Source organism: Cibotium barometz, chromosome 35 (genome assembly GCF_041138505.1).
Source record: "Cibotium barometz isolate CiBa-2024 chromosome 35, ASM4113850v1, whole genome shotgun sequence".
NCBI lineage: Eukaryota > Viridiplantae > Streptophyta > Polypodiopsida > Cyatheales > Cibotiaceae > Cibotium > Cibotium barometz.
In genome coordinates this window covers 35,168,325-35,187,796 of record NC_141080.1, presented here as the reverse complement: position 1 = coordinate 35,187,796, position 19,472 = coordinate 35,168,325, and the positions used below count along the sequence as shown (strand labels likewise).

Below are 19,472 nucleotides of genomic sequence, written 5' to 3'. Positions count from 1 at the left end.
CTGAAAAGGTTCACATACCATCATTCCCATTTCCTAACTTTGGAAATGCAAAGCTAAAATCCATAGCCATACTCTCCATGGAACATTCAAAATCGGCAATGGTTTCAATGATCATCATGATGGATTTTTTCAATCAAATTTGACCTTTTGACAAACCAAACATTCTCGAGTTTATCACTCAATGTCCTTTCTCATGCTAAGCTAATAGAAGTACTAATAGAAGTAGCTCTGCAAAGCTTCAGTTATAATCAATATGCCTCCTCTTTGAAGTTGGATGTCCGATCGAGCTGATTAGTGGCCAAGGCAAACACTTTGTAACTGATGTCATCTGGAAACTAGTCACCTAGCATCTCATCATCCATAAACGTTCCATAATGTATTATCCGCCGCCGCCCCCGCAGGCCAATGGTCAAGCATAATCGACCAACAAAACCCTCAAGCGGATCCTCACAAAGCTGGTCGATGAAAACCACACTGACTATAGGATGAAAAGCTGTACTCAGCTTTATGGGCATTTCACACAGCATACAAGGTCTCGACCGGAATGACCCCATTCAAACTAGTATATGGCACAGAGGCAGCCGTACCGATGGAATTCCTAGTGCCAAGCCTCCGAATTGCTATTGTAGAGAAGTTAAGCCTGAAAGAGTCCCTGAAACATCACTTGAACCAACTCCTCGAGTTGGATGAAGAAAAAGAGTCCCTGCAACATCGCCTGAACCAACTCCTCGAGTTGGATAATGAACACTTCAAAAGCTTCTTCGCATCACAGTCATCCAGAAGCGAAGGAAGAAGTGGGTCGACCACCACTCCAAGTTCCACACATTCAAAAGCTTCTTCGCATCACTGTCATCCAGAAGCAAAGGAAGAAGTGGGTCAACCACCACTCCAAGTTCCACACATTCAAAAGCTTCTTCACATCACAGTCATCCAGAAGCGAAGGAAGAAGTGGGTCGACCACCACTCCAATTTTCACACATTCAAGAAAGAAGATCTAGTCCTGTTATTCCAGTCTCGCATGGATCCGCATCCCGGAAAACTGCAGCTCTGGTGGACAAGGCTGTTTTGGGTAGTGGAAAAAATCTATGACGGTACCTTCCTACTTGGCACACTCAATGGAGAACATTTCTAGAAGCCGATCAACGGCTATCGCCCGGCGACTATACCACGTGCCGATGCCACGTAATCCCTTCATCGATGTGGCGGCACCATTAACCCACTACTTGGGTATCCATCACCTTGATGACATTGACCCTCTCTGAACAATCATGGAAGATTCGTCTCGAGTGCCGAGCGATGTGATGCAGCCCCATCATGAATATTCAATAGATGTGCACCAATCATGCACGATAACTCTTTTTAAATCACTGTAAACTCCGGTTAACTCTTGTGTATCTATCTGTCTACATGCAACACCTCTTCTCGCACTGAAAGCCTCAACCTTTCGCTTGCAGCTCCCTCCTCCCTTCTCTCTCGCAAACCACCTGCTCTGCTACCGGCCATGGTAACCTTCCAACCTTTCTCTAGCATCATCACCAACATCGTCAATGTGCAACAACACTACTTGGGCACCAAGAGCATCACACATAAGAAGAAGGGCTAGCTACTAACATGCGAAAACCTTTCTCCAACTGTCAAAGCTAAAGTACCCCCTATCTGTACGCCTGCATCCCATGAGGTACATCACACTCCAAAAGTCTAGCAAGAGCAACCAACGCATGTCACCATCTGCATGGTGCGCTTGGCACCAACACCAAGAGGCACACCCGCTCAATCACCCACGATGTCCCAATTCCAACAAAAGATGGTAATGGCATCCCAAACCTCACAAAAGGAGAAGCAGAGAACCCTGCGAAAATTGCCTTTTGAGCAGTTAACAGAGAAACCCCTACTTACCCCTGTCACCCCAACACAATCCATTTCGCAGCCCCCACCATTGAGCATTTCCCCGCTAAAAAGGCACCCATCAACGTACCCAATGCCCTGCTTCCCTCCACCACACAACTAGTGTCACGCCTGTTCCACACTAGCCTCTGCCCCCACCACAAGCTTCCACCAACCATGGTGCCCTGCTCGTAAAAAATGGATGAAATGAAGCAAAAGCTCGCCCAGTATAAAGCAAACAAGGCCAAACTCTTAGGCCAAAGGCCTATCTAGGAACTGGTCGGCAACTATTGGCAACTATCTAGTATCATGCCTATTCCACACTAGCCTCTGCCCCCACCACAAGCTTCCACCTCCACCAACCAACCACGGTGCCTTGCTCATAAAAAATGGATGAAATGAAGCAAAAGCTCGCCCAGTATAAAGCAAACAAGGCCAAACTCTTAGGCCAAAGGCCTATCTAGCAACTGGTCGAACCAAACTTGGTGGCAACTATTGACATGGAAAATATGCAACTAGCCGTGGTGTCTTATTTCGGAAGTTTCTCCTTTAAAGAAGAAGCGGCCATGGTTCTACTGAAGGATTATGCCATGGCTCTCAAGAAGAACTATGACAAGTTGCATGATTAGTTAGTCGCCCACCATGATGACATCATACAAAGAGCAGAAGCAAAGCGACAAGAAAGACAAGGACGAGATCCTCGCTCACATCAAGGAACTCAAGGCAAGGTCGCTTGGAAGAAGCTAGTCATAACCCAAAATTCTTCTCTCGGAAGTTTGCTTGCGACAATCAATCCCCAGAATCCATCTCACAGAAGGCATTGTTTATCTTCCACCTTCCAAATTTGTTCTTCCTCTTCCAGGGCCTGGATGTGCCTCGGGATGTGCCTGCCATTGGATTTAGAAGTTTGGGCATGAAGGTTTCCTGGGAGGGGTCACTCGTTGAGCCTCTCCCGACTGTGATCATAACTCCCTCGGGCGTGTTAGATGCTAAGGAGCATCTAACATGGTGCCCATCTCTGGGTAATTACCAATCGACAAAATGCTAAGGAGCATTTAACATTCCGGAAGGCTGCAAGTTTTTTTTTTGGGTTTCAGTCATTGGATTGGGAATCCAACTCATTGGGCAAGGCCAGCTTGTGCCACAGGCCAGAGCCCCAAAGTAGCCGGGTAGCTACCCTACCACAAAGCTGTACGTTAGCACCGCCAATTGTCAGGGCCAGCCGAATGTTAGCTAGAGCACTTTATTACAAGAACGAAGCTTCTTTAACACCCAGTAGGCGCACCTTATCACTAGGGGAATCACAATACCAACAGATACTGCAAGCAAGAAATATAAAAGGATGGATCTTGAACTTTGTCTCTGTATATTCATTTCCATTTATGTATTTTTTAAAAACTAGGGTTATCTGTTAAGCCATCGGTGTCTTTGTACCTTTCATTAGGCGATCAACTAAGTAGCTTTCCGTAGCCTGTGGTCTGTGTCTATATTGTGTGGGGTTCGTATCTGCCTAGTGTATGCTGCATATAACGAGAGACTCTGAGTATGTTGCTCACGGATAAGCGATCAATTCCTCTGACAACATTTACCATAATCTATTTTAATTTTCATGGCTCAATTGTAGATCCTCCATTTTGGAAAGGACAAGCAACAACATCTCTAACTAACGAACTATTAGAGAGCACATGTGTATTACGGTATATATAGAAACTTGCTATTTATGTAGCTTTTACGTTTTATTTAAAAAATATAAATCATGATTGATGCATTTCATTTGTCAATATAGAATATCTTTATTTGTTTGAACTTAGATTATTGTTAGGTCTGTATGGTCGAGACACTTATAGTGAGAGCTTTGGACTCATTGGAATTTACAATCTAAGATTGCGAAAGGTTGTGGATTAGCTTCATGTATATGTAATGTCTGTGGACTATAAAAAGTCTAATAAGTTAGATATTCGGTGCATAGGCACTGGACATTACAGAATTTTTCGATTTGCTGTCTACAAGCCTGTTCAAACATTATTTGTCTCAAATATTGATCCACCAAATGAGTTTCATAAAGTTTTATTTTTTTTTCGTCTCAAATATTGATCCCGTGTACGTGTGGCCGCAGCATGACAGTGGACTCCTGTAAACAGAAAAAAAAGTGGACATGTATAGAAAGAAAGATGAGCCGTGTTAAAGAGGCTGGCAAGTTAAGGATTATAAGACTTATCTTTACTCGCCATTACTAGAAATTTTCAAAAAGTTATTCCTAAATTTGAACAAGTCAACAGACTCGAACCCTGAGCGTCTGTCCTCTCTTTCGAGACTCCCACACACAAACGCAGTGTTCTACACAATTTCTGTCTCTCTCTCTCTCTCTCTCTCTCTCACACACACAGACACACACAGAGTGACGGTACCCACGCACACACAGCCATTATAGCTTGGCCATGGCAACCGAATACTTGCCCTCTAAAGCCGCATCCATGGCCGAAAGCCTGCTAGCCACCCATCTTTCTTCTCCTGCCACGAACGAGAACAGTAAAGATGATCATAATAGCAGAAAGCTTCATGCGGTGATGATACCATACCGTGTCCAAGGCCAGATCAATCCCATGCTGCAGCTTGCCGAGGCTCTCATCAACCACAACTTCATGGTCACCTTTGTCAACAATGAGCACAACCACAAGCGCATCCAAGAGAGCCGGCGCTCAAAATCTTCATCCGCTGATACAGCTCATGCAGAAGATCAGTCTCCACAAGAAAATCTTCGCTTCGTGTGGGTAGACAATGGGTTACCCCCTGATTTTGATTACAGCGACATTCGCTCAGGGATGCCAAAATTCCGCGAGGCCTTTGTGAACATGAAAGACCCCTTCAAGGATCTCGTGGAAAGCTTGAATAAGAAGAACCCACCAGTCACTTGCATTGTGCATGGGTTACCCTGCACTTGGGCTCACCGTATTGCAAAGGAGCTCCACATTCAAAGTGTTTTTCTCTGGCCTCAGTCTGCTGCAGTCTTCTCCATCTACTACCACACACCCAAGCTCGTCTCCAATGGTTTCTTCCCGTACAAAAAGACTCCTCCCGGTAAGCGATAAAATTGTTAAATAGCTAACCTTGGATAGCGTCGAATACGAGCACTAATTTTTTATCAATACTCAATAAATTTCCCTACCTTTTTTAATTTCTTTAACAGGGTGCAATGATCTGGTGTCTTACATACCCGGTGTGCCCCCTCTCCACCCTGCGGACTTCCCCACAGTACTCCATGTAGACGACATCTCTCAAATGAGCTCCAAGCTTTTGAGAGAGCAATTTGACATACTGGAGAGCTGTGATGCAATTCTCATCAACTCTTATGAGCAGCTTGAGAAGGATGCTTGCGAGGCACTGCAACAAGTAGAATTGCCCTTGTCAGTTTCTTTTGTAGCCCGGCCTTTGCTCCCTTCTGCCCTCTTGGTTGGCAGTGATATGAAGGACATTAGTGTTGGTGCAAGCTTGCTGCAGGAGAATAATTACAGTATAAAGTGACTAGATAGTAAGCAAAAGCAATCCGTGCTGTATATTTCCTTTGGGAGTATGTTCAACCCTACTGCAGAAGATCTACTGGGCATTGCCTTGGGGATCAAGGCTAGCAAGCAGCCTTTTCTTTGGGTGATAAGGCCTAGATCCTCCTTGCAAAACGTATCAGAGATACTGCCCAAGAATTTCATAGAGGATACTAAGGATTATGGGCTAATTATCCCATGGGCACCTCAGCTGCAAGTGCTGTCCCACCCTTCTGTGGGCGCCTTTCTAACTCATTGTGGATGGAATTCAACATTGGAGAGCTTGAGCATGGGGATGCCCATGATCCCTTTTCCAATTTCTGTAGATCAGACTACAAATTGCAAGTTTGTGGTTGACATTTGGAAGGTTGGGATGAGCATCAAGAGGCAAGATGATGGCATGGTGGAAAGTGAAGAAGTGGAGAGGATTGTGAGGATAGTCTTACAAGAAGACGAAGGAAAGGAGATGAGAAGAAGAGTTGTCAAGCTGAGAGATGCTGCAAGGAGGGCTGTGCAAGCTCAAGGCTCATCCAATGCTCACATGGAGAAGTTTATTGAAGCAACGAGGGGTGCAAAACCCCACGAAGTATAAATGGTTAGGAGGCAGCTTGTGTAGAGACCTAGGTAGAAACGGAAAGACCTTACCTTTAGGTGGCAACAAGACTTGCTTGTAGACTTAGCGAAGGGGAGTCTTTGTAGGTGCCAATGTATGACCTGTTTTAGTCTATTATAGTCTCAAATGGCTATTCGGTCCATTGAAATATGTAGTTGGAAGTTTAAGGGTTACGTTTTCACCACCCAATTTCGTGTGTGTATAGGAATTAACACCAATGTATATAAGATGAGGTACATAAGGGGTATCTTAAAGTGTGTTCTAGTGTAAATATACCATATACATTAATAGACGAGTAAAGTTTTAAACTCCAACGTGATGTTTAACATGGACTTGGAGGTTAAAGAGCTATGTTTTCCAAATATGCTCTCCCCCCCATGCTAGTGCGCCAACACACATGTGTTCGTGTCCATTATTGATAGCTATATTTAGTATATGCTTTTTCTAGAACCCCCATCTTCGTGTTGTCTTTACCCCCCACACATCGTACTATTCTAGCTTGGCAGAACATTGTTCACCTACATGCCACCTATAGTCTACTACTGTCCCATTGTGCACATTGTTGCTCCCTACAAGCCCCCACTCACTTTTGCACTACCAAGAGGGCACCTCTCTACTCTTGCACGGCATCCTATGACCTGGGCACCACCTCGTTGCATTTAAGCATTGCCAAACCTCTATCTTGTGCCTGCTTGGGTGCATCACAATACACCTTTGCCATGTGACCTGTGCTGTCAACCAATGCGATTTACATTGATTATTTTATAACCGTCACTACCCTTGCATCCGTCGGTGCTCACATATGCCACCCTTTAGATCGCCTTGCGTGTAGCCAGATCATTGTACTATTGTCCTACTATCGCATGTCCATCGGCTGAAACGTATTTTTTAACATCAAGCCGAATAATCACATGAGGTATGAGAGATATCGTATAGGAAACATGCTTGCAGTTACTGAGATCACCTCTAATTATTATATACACAAACATCATAGTCAAATAGTTATTGATGTGTATTTTTTTCGTAGCCAGGGTATGAATAGATGACAAGGTTGACATACATCTGAACACCTTCCAACTCAATGTTCAATGTTGAATATCAAGTTGAAAGATTATTATACTAAATCAATATTCTAAAGAGAATGTGGGAGAGAGAGAGGGAGAGCTTCAGTTCTTTGCAAGCAAGCACACACACACACACACACACACACACACACACACACACAAGAGAGTGCAAGTCACAAGAGAGATGGATGGCTAAATTTTCTTCTTTCTTCTTCTCTTCTCTATAACTAAAAGATAAGAGTACATAAAGGGAAAGTACTCTCTTACAACAACATATAAAATGGTCGGCCTATAGTGTGAACCCGACTATATGAGCTGGCGCTATAACGATGCCATAACTTTACTACTCTAAAGTGAATGTCATACAGCATGTCATCCACTCGTTGCATATCGACCATAATCTCACCAACCATGCCAATGGCATAAGTGTGGAAGCTATCACCTAGGCGGCTCATCAATGTCCATTGTAGCACTAGTAGAGCTCGATATCTCAACACACCCCCTCGAGCTAAACTCCACATACTACACTCCAAGTAACTTCTAACCCGTGGAGCTTCTATGTGTCCAATGCCTTCATGAAGATGTCAGCCACCTAATCCTTTGTGCTGACATATACAAGATCTACATCACCTATTAGAACCTTCTCCCTTACACAAAGTGATAGTGCACCTCAATGTGCTTTGTTTTAGCATAGTATACTGGGTTACTAGCTAGCTGTATACTACTCACGTTGTCACAATAAATGACACCTTTCTTATCCACGGGTTATCCATATCACCAAGTAGCTTCTAAAACCAAGCTACCTGATAAGCTGCCATATCAGCACTCTTGTACTATGTCTCTGTACTTGACAAGGCAACTGTTGGCTTCTTCTTGCTGCTCCAACTCACAAAAAACACTCCCAAATGAGAACATAAAACTACTTGTAGATCTTCTATTTACAATACTACAGCCCAATTAGCATCTATGTGTCCATGTAGCTATATCTATATACTAGCCTCATAGAAAAGTCCATAATCAATTGTGGACTTTATGTACCTGAGAATCCGTCTAGCCGCATCTAAATGTGGCTTCCTAGGAGCTTGCATAAACTGACTCACAAGTCCAACAACATAACTCAAGTTTGGCTTAGTAATGGTCATGTAGATCAAGCTACTTACTATGCACCTGTATATAGTGGGGTTCTCCAAAAGCTCACTTGTATTTGCGGAAAGCTTTGTGTTCTGCTAGCTCCAATGACACTGAAATAGGCTTATACCTTGTCATATCATACTTGGACAACATGTTTAAGCCATATTGCCTCTTCACAATAACAAAATGCCATGAGGTGATCTCACCACCTCTATGCCCAAGAAATCACCCAAATCCTTCATCTCAAACTTTTTCTTCAAAAACATCCTAACATCATGTATGTCAACATCACTATGACCAGTGATGATCAAGTCATCCACATATATGACTAATAGTATGATTCCTCTATCTGTCTTTTTCACATAAAGTGAAAAATTTGCATTGGACATCTGAGATCCAATGGTAACAAGATTCTCCCCGATCTTGTTTGACTATGCTTTGGGTGCCTACTTCAAGCCATACAAGGCTTTACATAACTTGCACACAAAATCTGGCCTGTGTGCATCACGCTCATAACCTGGTGGTTGCATCATGTAAATTTCTTCTTGTTGTTGCAAATCACCATGCAAGAAGGCATTCTTTGCATCCATCTGATGTAAAGACCAACCCTTTACTATAGCCATAACAATGACAGCACTCACGGTTGTCATTCTTGCAATCGGGCTGAATGTCGCTTTATAGTCAATGCCATAGGTTTACGCATAGCCTTTGGCCACCGATCTTGGCTTATAATTGCTCACCAAACCATCAGCATTATGCTTGACTTTATATACCCACTTACATCCAATTGCCTTCTTTTTCCTTAAGCAAAGGTACTAACTCCCATGTTGCATTTGTATCCAATGCTGCCATCTCCTCATTCATGGCATATTCCCATTTCTTATTTTCAAGTGTTTATAAAAAAAAAGTGGGTTCTAATTCTTGTATTGCTTCAACCATGTAAGCATAATGATGGCATGTATATCCATGATATCTCAATTGGTAAATAGGGTTCCTAACCCTCTGTAGGCCTGGATCACTGCAAGGTGTCCTCAAAATAGTCCTCGTTCACCTTACACACCCGGAGTAACCAATGGAATGCCAAACTCCTCATCAAGGCTATGCTCAAATCCGTTACAGTCACCATCCACATATGAGTGACCTACTAGATTATGCACGAAAGGTTGATCTACCTTTTCCTTCCCTTTGTGTGATACATGTGTATCTACATCTGTTTTCAACCTGCTTGACCATGGGCTAACATTGGATCCACTACTAGAGGACTCTCTAGGTCCACTAAGCACTTGTGATTGCATGTGGTGCAGCATCAACACTTCTTACATGTGCATCTTTTGTTGCCTTCACTACTGGTGCATACTAGCTACTCATCTCGTCGAAAACAATATCTCTGTTTACTCGCATCTCACGAGTGGTAGGGTTATAACATCTATAACCTTTTTGCTCCATAGCACAACCAATAAATATGCATTTCTCTGCCTTTGGACCTAACTTTGTTCTCACGTCATCAAGAACAGCAATACACCCAAATACTTTCAAGTGAGACATCCGGTCTTATGTGTGTAAACTTCTGTTTAGGTGTCATACCATGAATAACTACAATGGGTGTCCTGTTCATAATGTATGTAATAGTTGCTTTGCTTCTACCCAAAAATAATGTGGCATATTCTTTTCAACCCATTAAGATACGTGCCACTTTTACAATGTGTATGTTTTTTCTTTCTACAACACCATTCTGTTGCGGAGTGTAACTGTATATAAACTATCTCTTGATTCCCTATTTCCTCAAGAAATCGTTGAACTCATTGGAGAAATATTCTCCTCCCACCATCTGATCTCAGGCATTTTATTTTCTTGCCTTTTTCTTTCTCGCAAGGCTTTGAATCTCTGAAAGTGAGCAAACACCTCACTTTTCTCCTTCATGAAGTAAATCCACACTTTCTTAGTGTGGTCATCAATGAATGTAACATAATACCCGCAATCTACAATTATTGCAGTCATGGCCGGTCCCCATACATTTGAATGTATGACATCTAATGGCATTGCACTCATATGCGTTTCATGTGGGAAAGCATGTTTGGTCTGCTTACCAAGCTGGAATGCTTCACATACTTTTTCCTTAAACTTTGGCAAACTTGTAATAATATTTTGAACCTACATAGACTTCAGTTGTTGTACATTCACATGACCAATGCGCTTGTGCCATATGTCAATATTTGCAATGACACTTGTTCCATGCACAAACATGATTGTCTTTACTTTAGGCATGTTCACATCCAAAATAAACGTCTTACCATTTCTGTTACCCTTTGCAACCAAGCGGCACTGATTTTTGAAGTCTTCCACAAAACATTGTTGAGGATTAAACCTCACTTTGTAGACCCTGCTCAACCATCTCTCTAATAGAAACTAAGTTCTTTGTAATATTTGGAACATGAAGTACATCTACCAAGTACTTCATTTCGCCATCCTGCATAGACGATGGTACTTTACCAGCATGCACAATGGGATGCGCAATATCATCACCTGTCTTAACATTACATCTTCCTTGTACTCTATGGCACCACACTTCTCAACAAAAACTTCAGGTACAAAGTAATATGTATCACACAGGCACCTCCAAGTCTACAAAGATATCTCCTCAATCGGAGATGTGTATCTCCTGGAGCTATTGAGGGGTGTTGTACCTAAACTAAGAAGGGAGAGAGATAAAGATGGTCTTACCTGTGTATCGCTTCCTTGCTTGCTTGTTCTTACCTCTTGCTTGTCTCCTTAGCTCTTACATGAACCAGAGATCCGATACCATAAAGAGAATATGGGGGAGAGAGAGAGAGAGTTTGAGTTCCTTGCAAGCAGACACACACACACATACACAAGAGTGCAAGACACAAGAGAGAGATGGATGGCTCAATTTTCTTCTTTCTTATTCTCTTCTCTACAACATAACTAAAATATAAGAGTACATACATAAAGGAAAAGTACTCTCCTACAAAAACATACAAAATGGTCGGTCTATAGTGTGAACCCGGCTGTATGAGATTGTTGAAATGAGTGATGCTAGAGTGCCAAGTCACCTAGCCAAGATTATCCCACATGAGCTATCATAGCATTTTTGTACTTCCCTCATATAAAAGGAGTACATTTGAAGCATTGGAATACAAGCACAACATCTCAAGTCTTTCTATGAGTACTTCCTCGTGCTCAATTGAAGGCTCCAATTTTTAGCTCTCTTAATTATTGAGATTAAGCACTAATCACTATCACTAGTGTAATATTAGTAAAAATTGGGCCAACCAAAATTCAAAATTGGATTAGAGTGATTCCATTGTGAAAAACTCTCTGTTGTATCAAAATCCATCTTAACCACTTGCATTGCTAAACTTAAGTGATGTTTTCACCGTATTGAGTTTATCTCTAGCATATATCTTGCAATCACTTGTAAAAGGGTTAGACACTGCCTGAACACTAAAATCAAGGCTCAAGGTAAGACCCCCTTCTCATTATGGAGCATGTAGAAGTTGTCTCAAGATTTAATGGTGATGGTATTTTCACATGGCAAAGCAAGACCATGTACTTGCTTATGCATAAGGGGCTTTGGCACCCTATTGAGGATGAAGAAGTGGAGGTTGAGCCACTTCAAAACAATAAAGCATTGGGACTCATCGCTCAAAATCTTGGTGATGATGTGATTAATCACATTGTTGGCATCAAAAGGATGCCGAGTTGGCATGGCAAGAACTTAACAAGATTTTCGGCACCGACTCAAAGAGCTCAAAGATCAACCTTCTCATGCAGTTCTACAAGCTCGACAAGAAGGAGACAGAGTCCATGGCACAACATATCAGTAAATTCAAAGGTATCAAACAATAACTTAGTGCATTAAAGAAAGTCATTGAGGATGATGAATCTATTGCTGTATTGCTAAAAAGTGTTGACAACGAACCTTATGAATCAATTGTTGCTACACTTAAAAATGTGTCCAACACTAAACTTCAAGATGTAGAATCATCTCTACTTGAACAAGAATCCATATTCAAAGAATCATTCAAAACACATTCAAGTGAGCAAGCAATGTACACAAAGGGTGGGAGATTTCAAAGGACAAATCAATCAACATCTCAACTTCTAAGATGCAATCACTATGAAAAACTTGGTCATACCATGAATGAATGTCGCAATAAAGATAAACCAAAGCTTGTTTGTGACTATTGTGGAAAAATTGGTCACCTAGAAGAAGATTGCTATCAAAAAAAGAAGCAGGCAAACTACATTGAGGCCAAAGCTGTCCCAGCTGAAGACGTGCTCTTCTAGAGAAAGAATCATTGTGCTTTTCACCCCTCTTGGCTCTACAAAAAGTGTGATGTAATCAGCCTCTGAGGCCATATGATGCACTCAAGCTGAAATTCATAGCCAAAGTAGCTATAATGCCAAAGAAACATAAAGGCCAAAGGAGAGAGAGGAAGAGCGAAAGCCTAAAAATTGTACCCAATCTAGCATCAAGGGGAGTGTTGAAATGAGTGATACTAGAGTGTTGAAATGAGTGATACTAGAGTGTCAAGTCACCTAGCCAAGATTATCCCACATGAGCTATCATAGCTTTGTTGTACTTTCCTCATATAAAAGGAGAAAATTTGAAGAATTGGAATACAAGCATATCTCAAGTCTTTCTATGAGTACAAGTTTTCATCTTGTAACCTAACTGAACTTGAGTCCAAACTTAATTAGCTCACACTCATCACCATGAGTATTGTTCATTTTTATCCACCTTAGATTAGTGTTGTCGTTAGTATAGGGTTAGATTAAGATTAAGATCTAATTAGATAGTTGATTAGAGAGCTTGATGCATGATTTCAACAGAGATGGCACTATAACTATGCCATAACTCTAGTATTTCAAAGTGATTGTCACACATCCAGTTATCCACCACTGGCTGCATACTGACCATAATCTAACCAAGCCAGTTATCCACTGGCTGCATACTGACCATAATCTAACCAAGCATGCCAGTGGCATAAGTAAGGAAGCTGTCATCCAGGGCGGGTCATCAAGGTCTGTCGTAGCACTAGTTGAGCTTGATATCTCAACATATTTAACATTGAGTTTAAGGCTCAAACTCGATGTTGAACATCGCCTTGGTGGCTCAAAGTCGATGTTGAACATTAACTTTGAGCCTTCAACTTGATGTTGAACATCGAATTGGAGGCTTAAACTTTAACAACAGTTTTGATCCCAAATCTCTTTATAAACATGAACTTGTTGCCTTGAACTAAAATATTATAATTTTAGTAACTTCATTTGCGAATGGTTTTTCACAAGTAAATTATGAGTTCTGACATTGTATCAAGGTCATTTTATGTTATGTTCTTACTATCTATGTAGTCTTTGTGATCAAGTTACTCTAGTTTTAATATTTCTACTCTAACTAGATTACTTACAAGGATGCTCCAATGTGTCTGGCTATCTTGCAATTACAAGAAAGCTAAGACATGTGGATGGCTCTAAAACATTAGTCAATCCTTATCAACAGCCCTAACGGCTCATTAATTTTCTCATAGATCTCTATTCTCTATTGAGGATGATTAGATACTTGATCTATTTTTAGGAAGAGGTGTTAATTTATATTGTTACATTTTATGCCTTTTCCTATAGTGATGTAACCTTAATTTATGATAATAATGATTTCACCTTTGTCCACAACAGCTTACATGGTGAAAGCTCGGGGGGGGGGGGGGGGGGGGGAGGGTTCACCTAAAAATATGTAATTACATCACGTGAGTTCAAATGAAGGGGTTTTTTAATTCAAAATTTTAAGGTAAATTTACAGAAATACATTTACAGAAGGGGTTTTTTAAATCGATTTTGAAAACAAACCCATAACTCCATAAAGATTCATAGAGGTAAGGGGTTTTTTAAATACCCCTTGAATGCATGTGATACGTTGGGTTTCTTAGTAGTACACTCCCCAAGAGTGAAGTATATGAGGAATTGTATAGCTATGGAGAAGGATGAGATTCAAGGTGAAACTTTATAAAGCGTTTATAGAAATATGCATGAAAGGAGTAAATGAAGTACTAGATTACAATTAAGAAGTTGGTGCCACAAATTACAATGATCCAAAAGAGAGAGATTTTAATCTGCATCCAAAGAGCCTATGCCTCCACTTCAAGATGATCAACCTTGAGAGTAATTTTATGTACCATGTGTGGCAATATAGGGTTGTGTTTAATCTTGAGATTTAAGGTGAAAGTTTATAAAGCTTTTATAGAAATACGCATGAAAGGAGTAAATGAAGTATCAGATTAAGATCAAGAAGTTGGTGGCACAATGATCCAAGAGAGAGAAATTTTAATTTGCATCCAAAGAGGGTATGCCTCCACTTCAAACAACCTTGAGAGTAATTTTTTGTACCATGTGTGGTTGATCTAGGGTTGTGTTCAAGGCTTAGAGATGGCCAACCACACCAATGAGGTAGCAACCAAATATAGTGGCAAAAGAGGGAGCATGGGGCCTAAGACCAGAGGCATCAACACCATCGGCACATAGAGTCCATCGACAAACATGATATAGAAGCACCATAGTCAGAGGTGCAAGAAAGGGATGGGATCCACCCATCCCAAGGTGGTACCTCCATGGCCTTACACTAAGTTTGTTGTACACCATTTTTCCTATATAGGATTTATGGTCCCTTCTGTTAGCTCTCTTTTTTCTCATTTTGTTTATATGAGATTTAAAGCCCCTTCTATTATCTCTCTTTTCCCCCATGTGAACCATGAACAATGCTTAGTACTATTTCTTCACCATGATCCATAAACCAAGTTTATTACACAACTCCCTTGTAACCTCGAAGAAACGACCTATAAACAAACATGCATGTGTGAAAGAGTGTCATGAAAAAATGGGCTAGAGGTGCATTGCCTAGGGCATTTGTTTATTTTTTTAACTTTGTTTCAAATCTGCAATTATTTTAAGTAATTTGTAAGGGCATGAAGCCTCCATCAAAACACACACACACACACACACACACACACACACAGACTAATAGAATGTACACATAACACTTCACACCTCATGTGTTAATCAAATAACAATGATAGAATCCATATTCATTAAACGCTACCACACAAGAGTTTCCTCCTCTTAATACTATGCTCGTTTTACTAAGGCTTGAGGTGTTACCTTTAGCTTTAGTACTACAGTTTAGTACTATTTGCATGTGATTTTGTAAAGACTCAGGGCCTCATTTTAACGCTTTGGTAGGTGTAACTGGTACCATTGACAATTTGTTGGTGGTTGGTTGGACACTAGATCAGACACTCTATCTTTCATGGGTGGTTGCAAGATAAGGCGCACTACTTTTGACAGTTGGGTGCCTTGAAGGTAGCCTGAAAACAAGCATCTTCACAACTTAAAGGCCAATCTATCGTGGTTATGTTTGGAATTCATTAGTGGCATGGTGTTTGGGGCACATTATACATATAATAGTGGGTATTCAAATGGCACCCCCTGATCGAACATCCAATTTATTTTAGTGATTGTTTCATTTCACGGAAGTTTTGGCATTTGCATTTTTCAACTTTCCTTACTGCCATATATGTCACACATAAAATGCTTAGTACTTCTGCATCCGAATTTCAATGATCATCCCAATTTGTATATGAAAAGAACACATTGCATAGAGCTTAACTTGATTTATTGGGAAATTTTTTAGACATTTAACTATTTTTTATAAATATTTTTTCTCTGCTTTATATTGTTATGCAACATGTGATTTTCTATTCAAGATGAGAAGCTCATCATTGAAGATCCAACGGTGAGAAGTCAGACAAATATGTCTAGAATGTGGTCATATTGTCAAATTGCAATTTTAATGGTTGAATTTCTTTCAATCTTCTGTAGAAAATTCACTCAGCCTTGAAAGATCCCTGCCCCCTCTGCACAACAAATGCGGGGGTGCTAGCAGCGGAAGTAGCACTTCTTGCCCACCGAGATAGAGCCTCTCACTCGTCGGGGCCTCGCCCACCATGGATATCCGGACAAGAGACTAATCCCTCGGTTCTTCCAAAACCGAACCCGGAAAAACTTCCCTCGCCTAGAAAGCACGGGCGATTCCTCCATGGGATATTTTTATTCTAATGTAGTCAAGGTCATCACTAACCAAACTGATCCGAAACGAACCCATAAGTCACATGGTCAGATCAAGGAAAAGACTTACACTTGGATCATAGAGACCAAGCCGTTGATTCTTTTCCATAGAACAGGGATTGTTAGGGATTTATTTCATCTATCGTACCATAACAGAATTGAGTCTCATTTTCGGGATCCATCAATCTAGCCTACCCCATCCAATCCCATGGATTAGCTAACCGCCCAACTACTATAGTAATGGAATCCAATTAGGAATTTAGTTAGGTTTTGTCCCGGGTACCAGGGAAAAAAGTTTCCAGGCCCCCTAGCCGGCGCTTCATGCAAACTTCAAGATAGTCACACCACTTACACACCCAATATAAATTATAGTATCACTGATCATAATCCTCCAAAATATCTAGTTGAATTCTATTTTCCAATCATTCCTTCATCAGTGTATCTATGGCATCACTGGCAACAAGAACGCTCACCACCTGTCCACCCAGGGGCCTTTTCAATAGTTCCTAGCTCATAGTACCCGGAAATATATTCACTTATAAAAATCCAGATGGACTCTCCGTTGAAGATCAGCAAGATCAACCAACAGATCCATATAAAAGAGCCATGGACTCATCCGTTGAGGACCAGCAAGGTCAATAAACCAGATCCATGCCCAAATTCAGAAAACAACTCTTACTACTTGTTCCAATATCTTCCTCGACGCATGCGTGGGTATCTTCTCGACAACCCAAAGCCCAAGCACCGTATGGTCAGCACCCTCTAGGATCCTTCGTAGGTCACCCACCATCGCTTCACTCATAGGCTGCTTTCTTGGTCCCTCATACACCGTACCGCGGAAGCTCACCATTTAAATCGAACCGAGGCTGGTCAAGACCTCGGTTGACACCGTGTTACGCGAGACGTCCTCTGTTGACTCTGTCAGCTGCTGTTGCAACTTTATCACTCAGGTCTCCACGACCTCACTCACAAGATGGTCAAAATGCTTCCCCAGCATTCTTGACATAAAACAATCATTTAAAAACAGGTCACATATCCACATCTCCTCACATCACATTCATTCACATCTCATCCATTCATATCTACCCTGATCCACATCACATCACATTACATCACATCCATTTCACCTCACATCTCATTCATTCACATCACACCACATCCTATCACATCCCATTCACGTCTTATCACATCCATTCACATCCTATCGCATCCCATTTACATCTTATCAAATCTATTCACATCCTATCACATCCCATTTACATCTTATCACATCCTATCACATCTTATTTACATCTTATCACATCCTATCACATCCCATTTACATCTTATCACATCTATTCACATCCCATTTACATCTTATCACATCCTATCACATCCCATTTACATCTTATCACATCTATTCACATCCCATTTACATCTTATCACATCCTATCACATCCCATTTACATCTTATCACATCTATTCACATTCGATCACATCCCATTTACATCTTATCACATCTATTCACATCCTATCATATCCCATTTACATCTTATCACATCCTATCGCATTATTCACATCCCATTTATATCTTATCACATCTATTCACATCCTATCACATCCCATTTACACCTTATCATCCTTATCATATCTATTCACATCCCATTCACATCTTATTCCCATTTACTAGATTTTTCTACTTCGATACTATAATGGGACTTTTTCTAAATTTCTGCCAATTGTTTGGCTTAGATAAAGGCTCTTTTTCTCGACGACTATTTCTATATTCTTTCTCAATTTCTCAAATGAATTATATTCAATATTCCTCTTTCGAATAAAAGAATTCATGGGATTTACAAAAATCAATTCTACCCATATTTTCAATTTTCATAAATTGAATTATACTAAAAATTTCTCTTTTTTTCATTTAATTTCTTGGATCTCAAATATCATGGGAATTCCTCTTTTTACATTAAATTGCTTGAATTATAATGTCATGGGAATTCCTCTTTTATCATCAAATAAATTTACCTAAAATTTCTCTTTTCTTTAATAAAAATATTCAATATTCCGAATATACCAAGAATTCCTCTTTCACCACTTAAATGATTGAATTCCAAATATGATGAAAATTCCTCTTTCATCATTTAAATTTATACATGGATAAAATAATTTTAACTAAAATTTCTCTTGAAAATTAAATAAAAATATCCATTAATCCTAATATGATAAGAATTTCACTTTTTTCATTTAAATGATTGAATTCTAAATATGATGGAAATTTCTCTTTTATCATTTAATTTTATTCATGCATAAAATAATTTATCTAAAATTCTTCTTTAATTTTTTAAATAAAATATCTATTATTTTAATACTCTAATTTTCTCTTTCTCCATTGGAATACATCGATCTCCATTATCATGGAAATTTCTCTTTTATCATAAAAATAAAATTACTAAAAGTTTCTAGTTTTCCATGGATATGACGAGAATTATTCATTTAACATAGGATGACTAATTCTATAATATGGTAGGAAGTTCTCTTTTCATATTATGCATAAAAATGATTTATGTGTTAATTTTTAAAAATTTTACCATAGCTTTGCTACTATTATTGATAATTTTTAATATTTTCTAAAAGAATAAGACTTAGTAATAGGATTATGATAGAGTAACTATCATTTGGACCAATATCCAATTTATGGACTTAATTCCTAAATTTACCATAATTTATGTAACATTAAAGCATAAAAAAACCATCTCTTTGGCCTCTAGCTTGACTAGCATAGAGTTTGATTTTAGAATTAGGAATTGCTCCATGAGAAGCATCATTAGAATTGAGAATTGGTCATAGGAATGACCATTCTTTGGGGGAGAGAGAGATATACATAAAAAACATCCTAAATTAAGCATAAATAAAAAATTTATGTGATTAATCATTAAAATTCATTAGAGAGCTTCATTTGCATTGAAGAACTATTCAATTGAATACTTCTCAAGCTTGAGAGGGGTTGAGAAAAGAAAAACAATTAGAAGATTAAGAAAAAACCATAAAGTTACACCTTACCTCTTGTTTTGCTTGATTCTCTATTCTTAGGAGAGGACCCTAACCAATCAATTGGTT

At 39.9% G+C, this 19,472-nt stretch overlaps 2 protein-coding genes across 11 annotated transcripts in view; one reads left to right on the top strand and one right to left on the bottom strand.

Annotated features, from left to right (window-relative positions):
* Positions 1 to 19,472, bottom strand: part of LOC147618379 (uncharacterized) — a 298,368-nt gene that overhangs the window by 54,996 nt on the left and 223,900 nt on the right. The gene's annotated exons all lie outside the window — the stretch shown is intronic.
* LOC147618382 (UDP-glycosyltransferase 86A1-like) lies at positions 4,221 to 6,203 on the top strand. Its single transcript, XM_086775145.1, has 2 exons — positions 4,221 to 4,962; positions 5,072 to 6,203. The coding sequence occupies exons 1-2, from the start codon at positions 4,323 to 4,325 to the stop codon at positions 5,404 to 5,406; spliced, it is 975 nt and encodes a 324-aa protein (XP_086631271.1). The 5' UTR covers positions 4,221 to 4,322; the 3' UTR covers positions 5,407 to 6,203.

Excerpts from the sequence above, each read along its gene's own strand:
- LOC147618382 (XM_086775145.1), top strand. The coding sequence starts at position 4,323 with ATGGCAACCGAATACTTGCCCTCTAAAGCCGCATCCATGGCCGAAAGC. Across the intron at positions 4,963-5,071 it reads GTACAAAAAGACTCCTCCCG|GGTGCAATGATCTGGTGTCT; the intron begins GTAAGCGATAAA and ends TTTCTTTAACAG.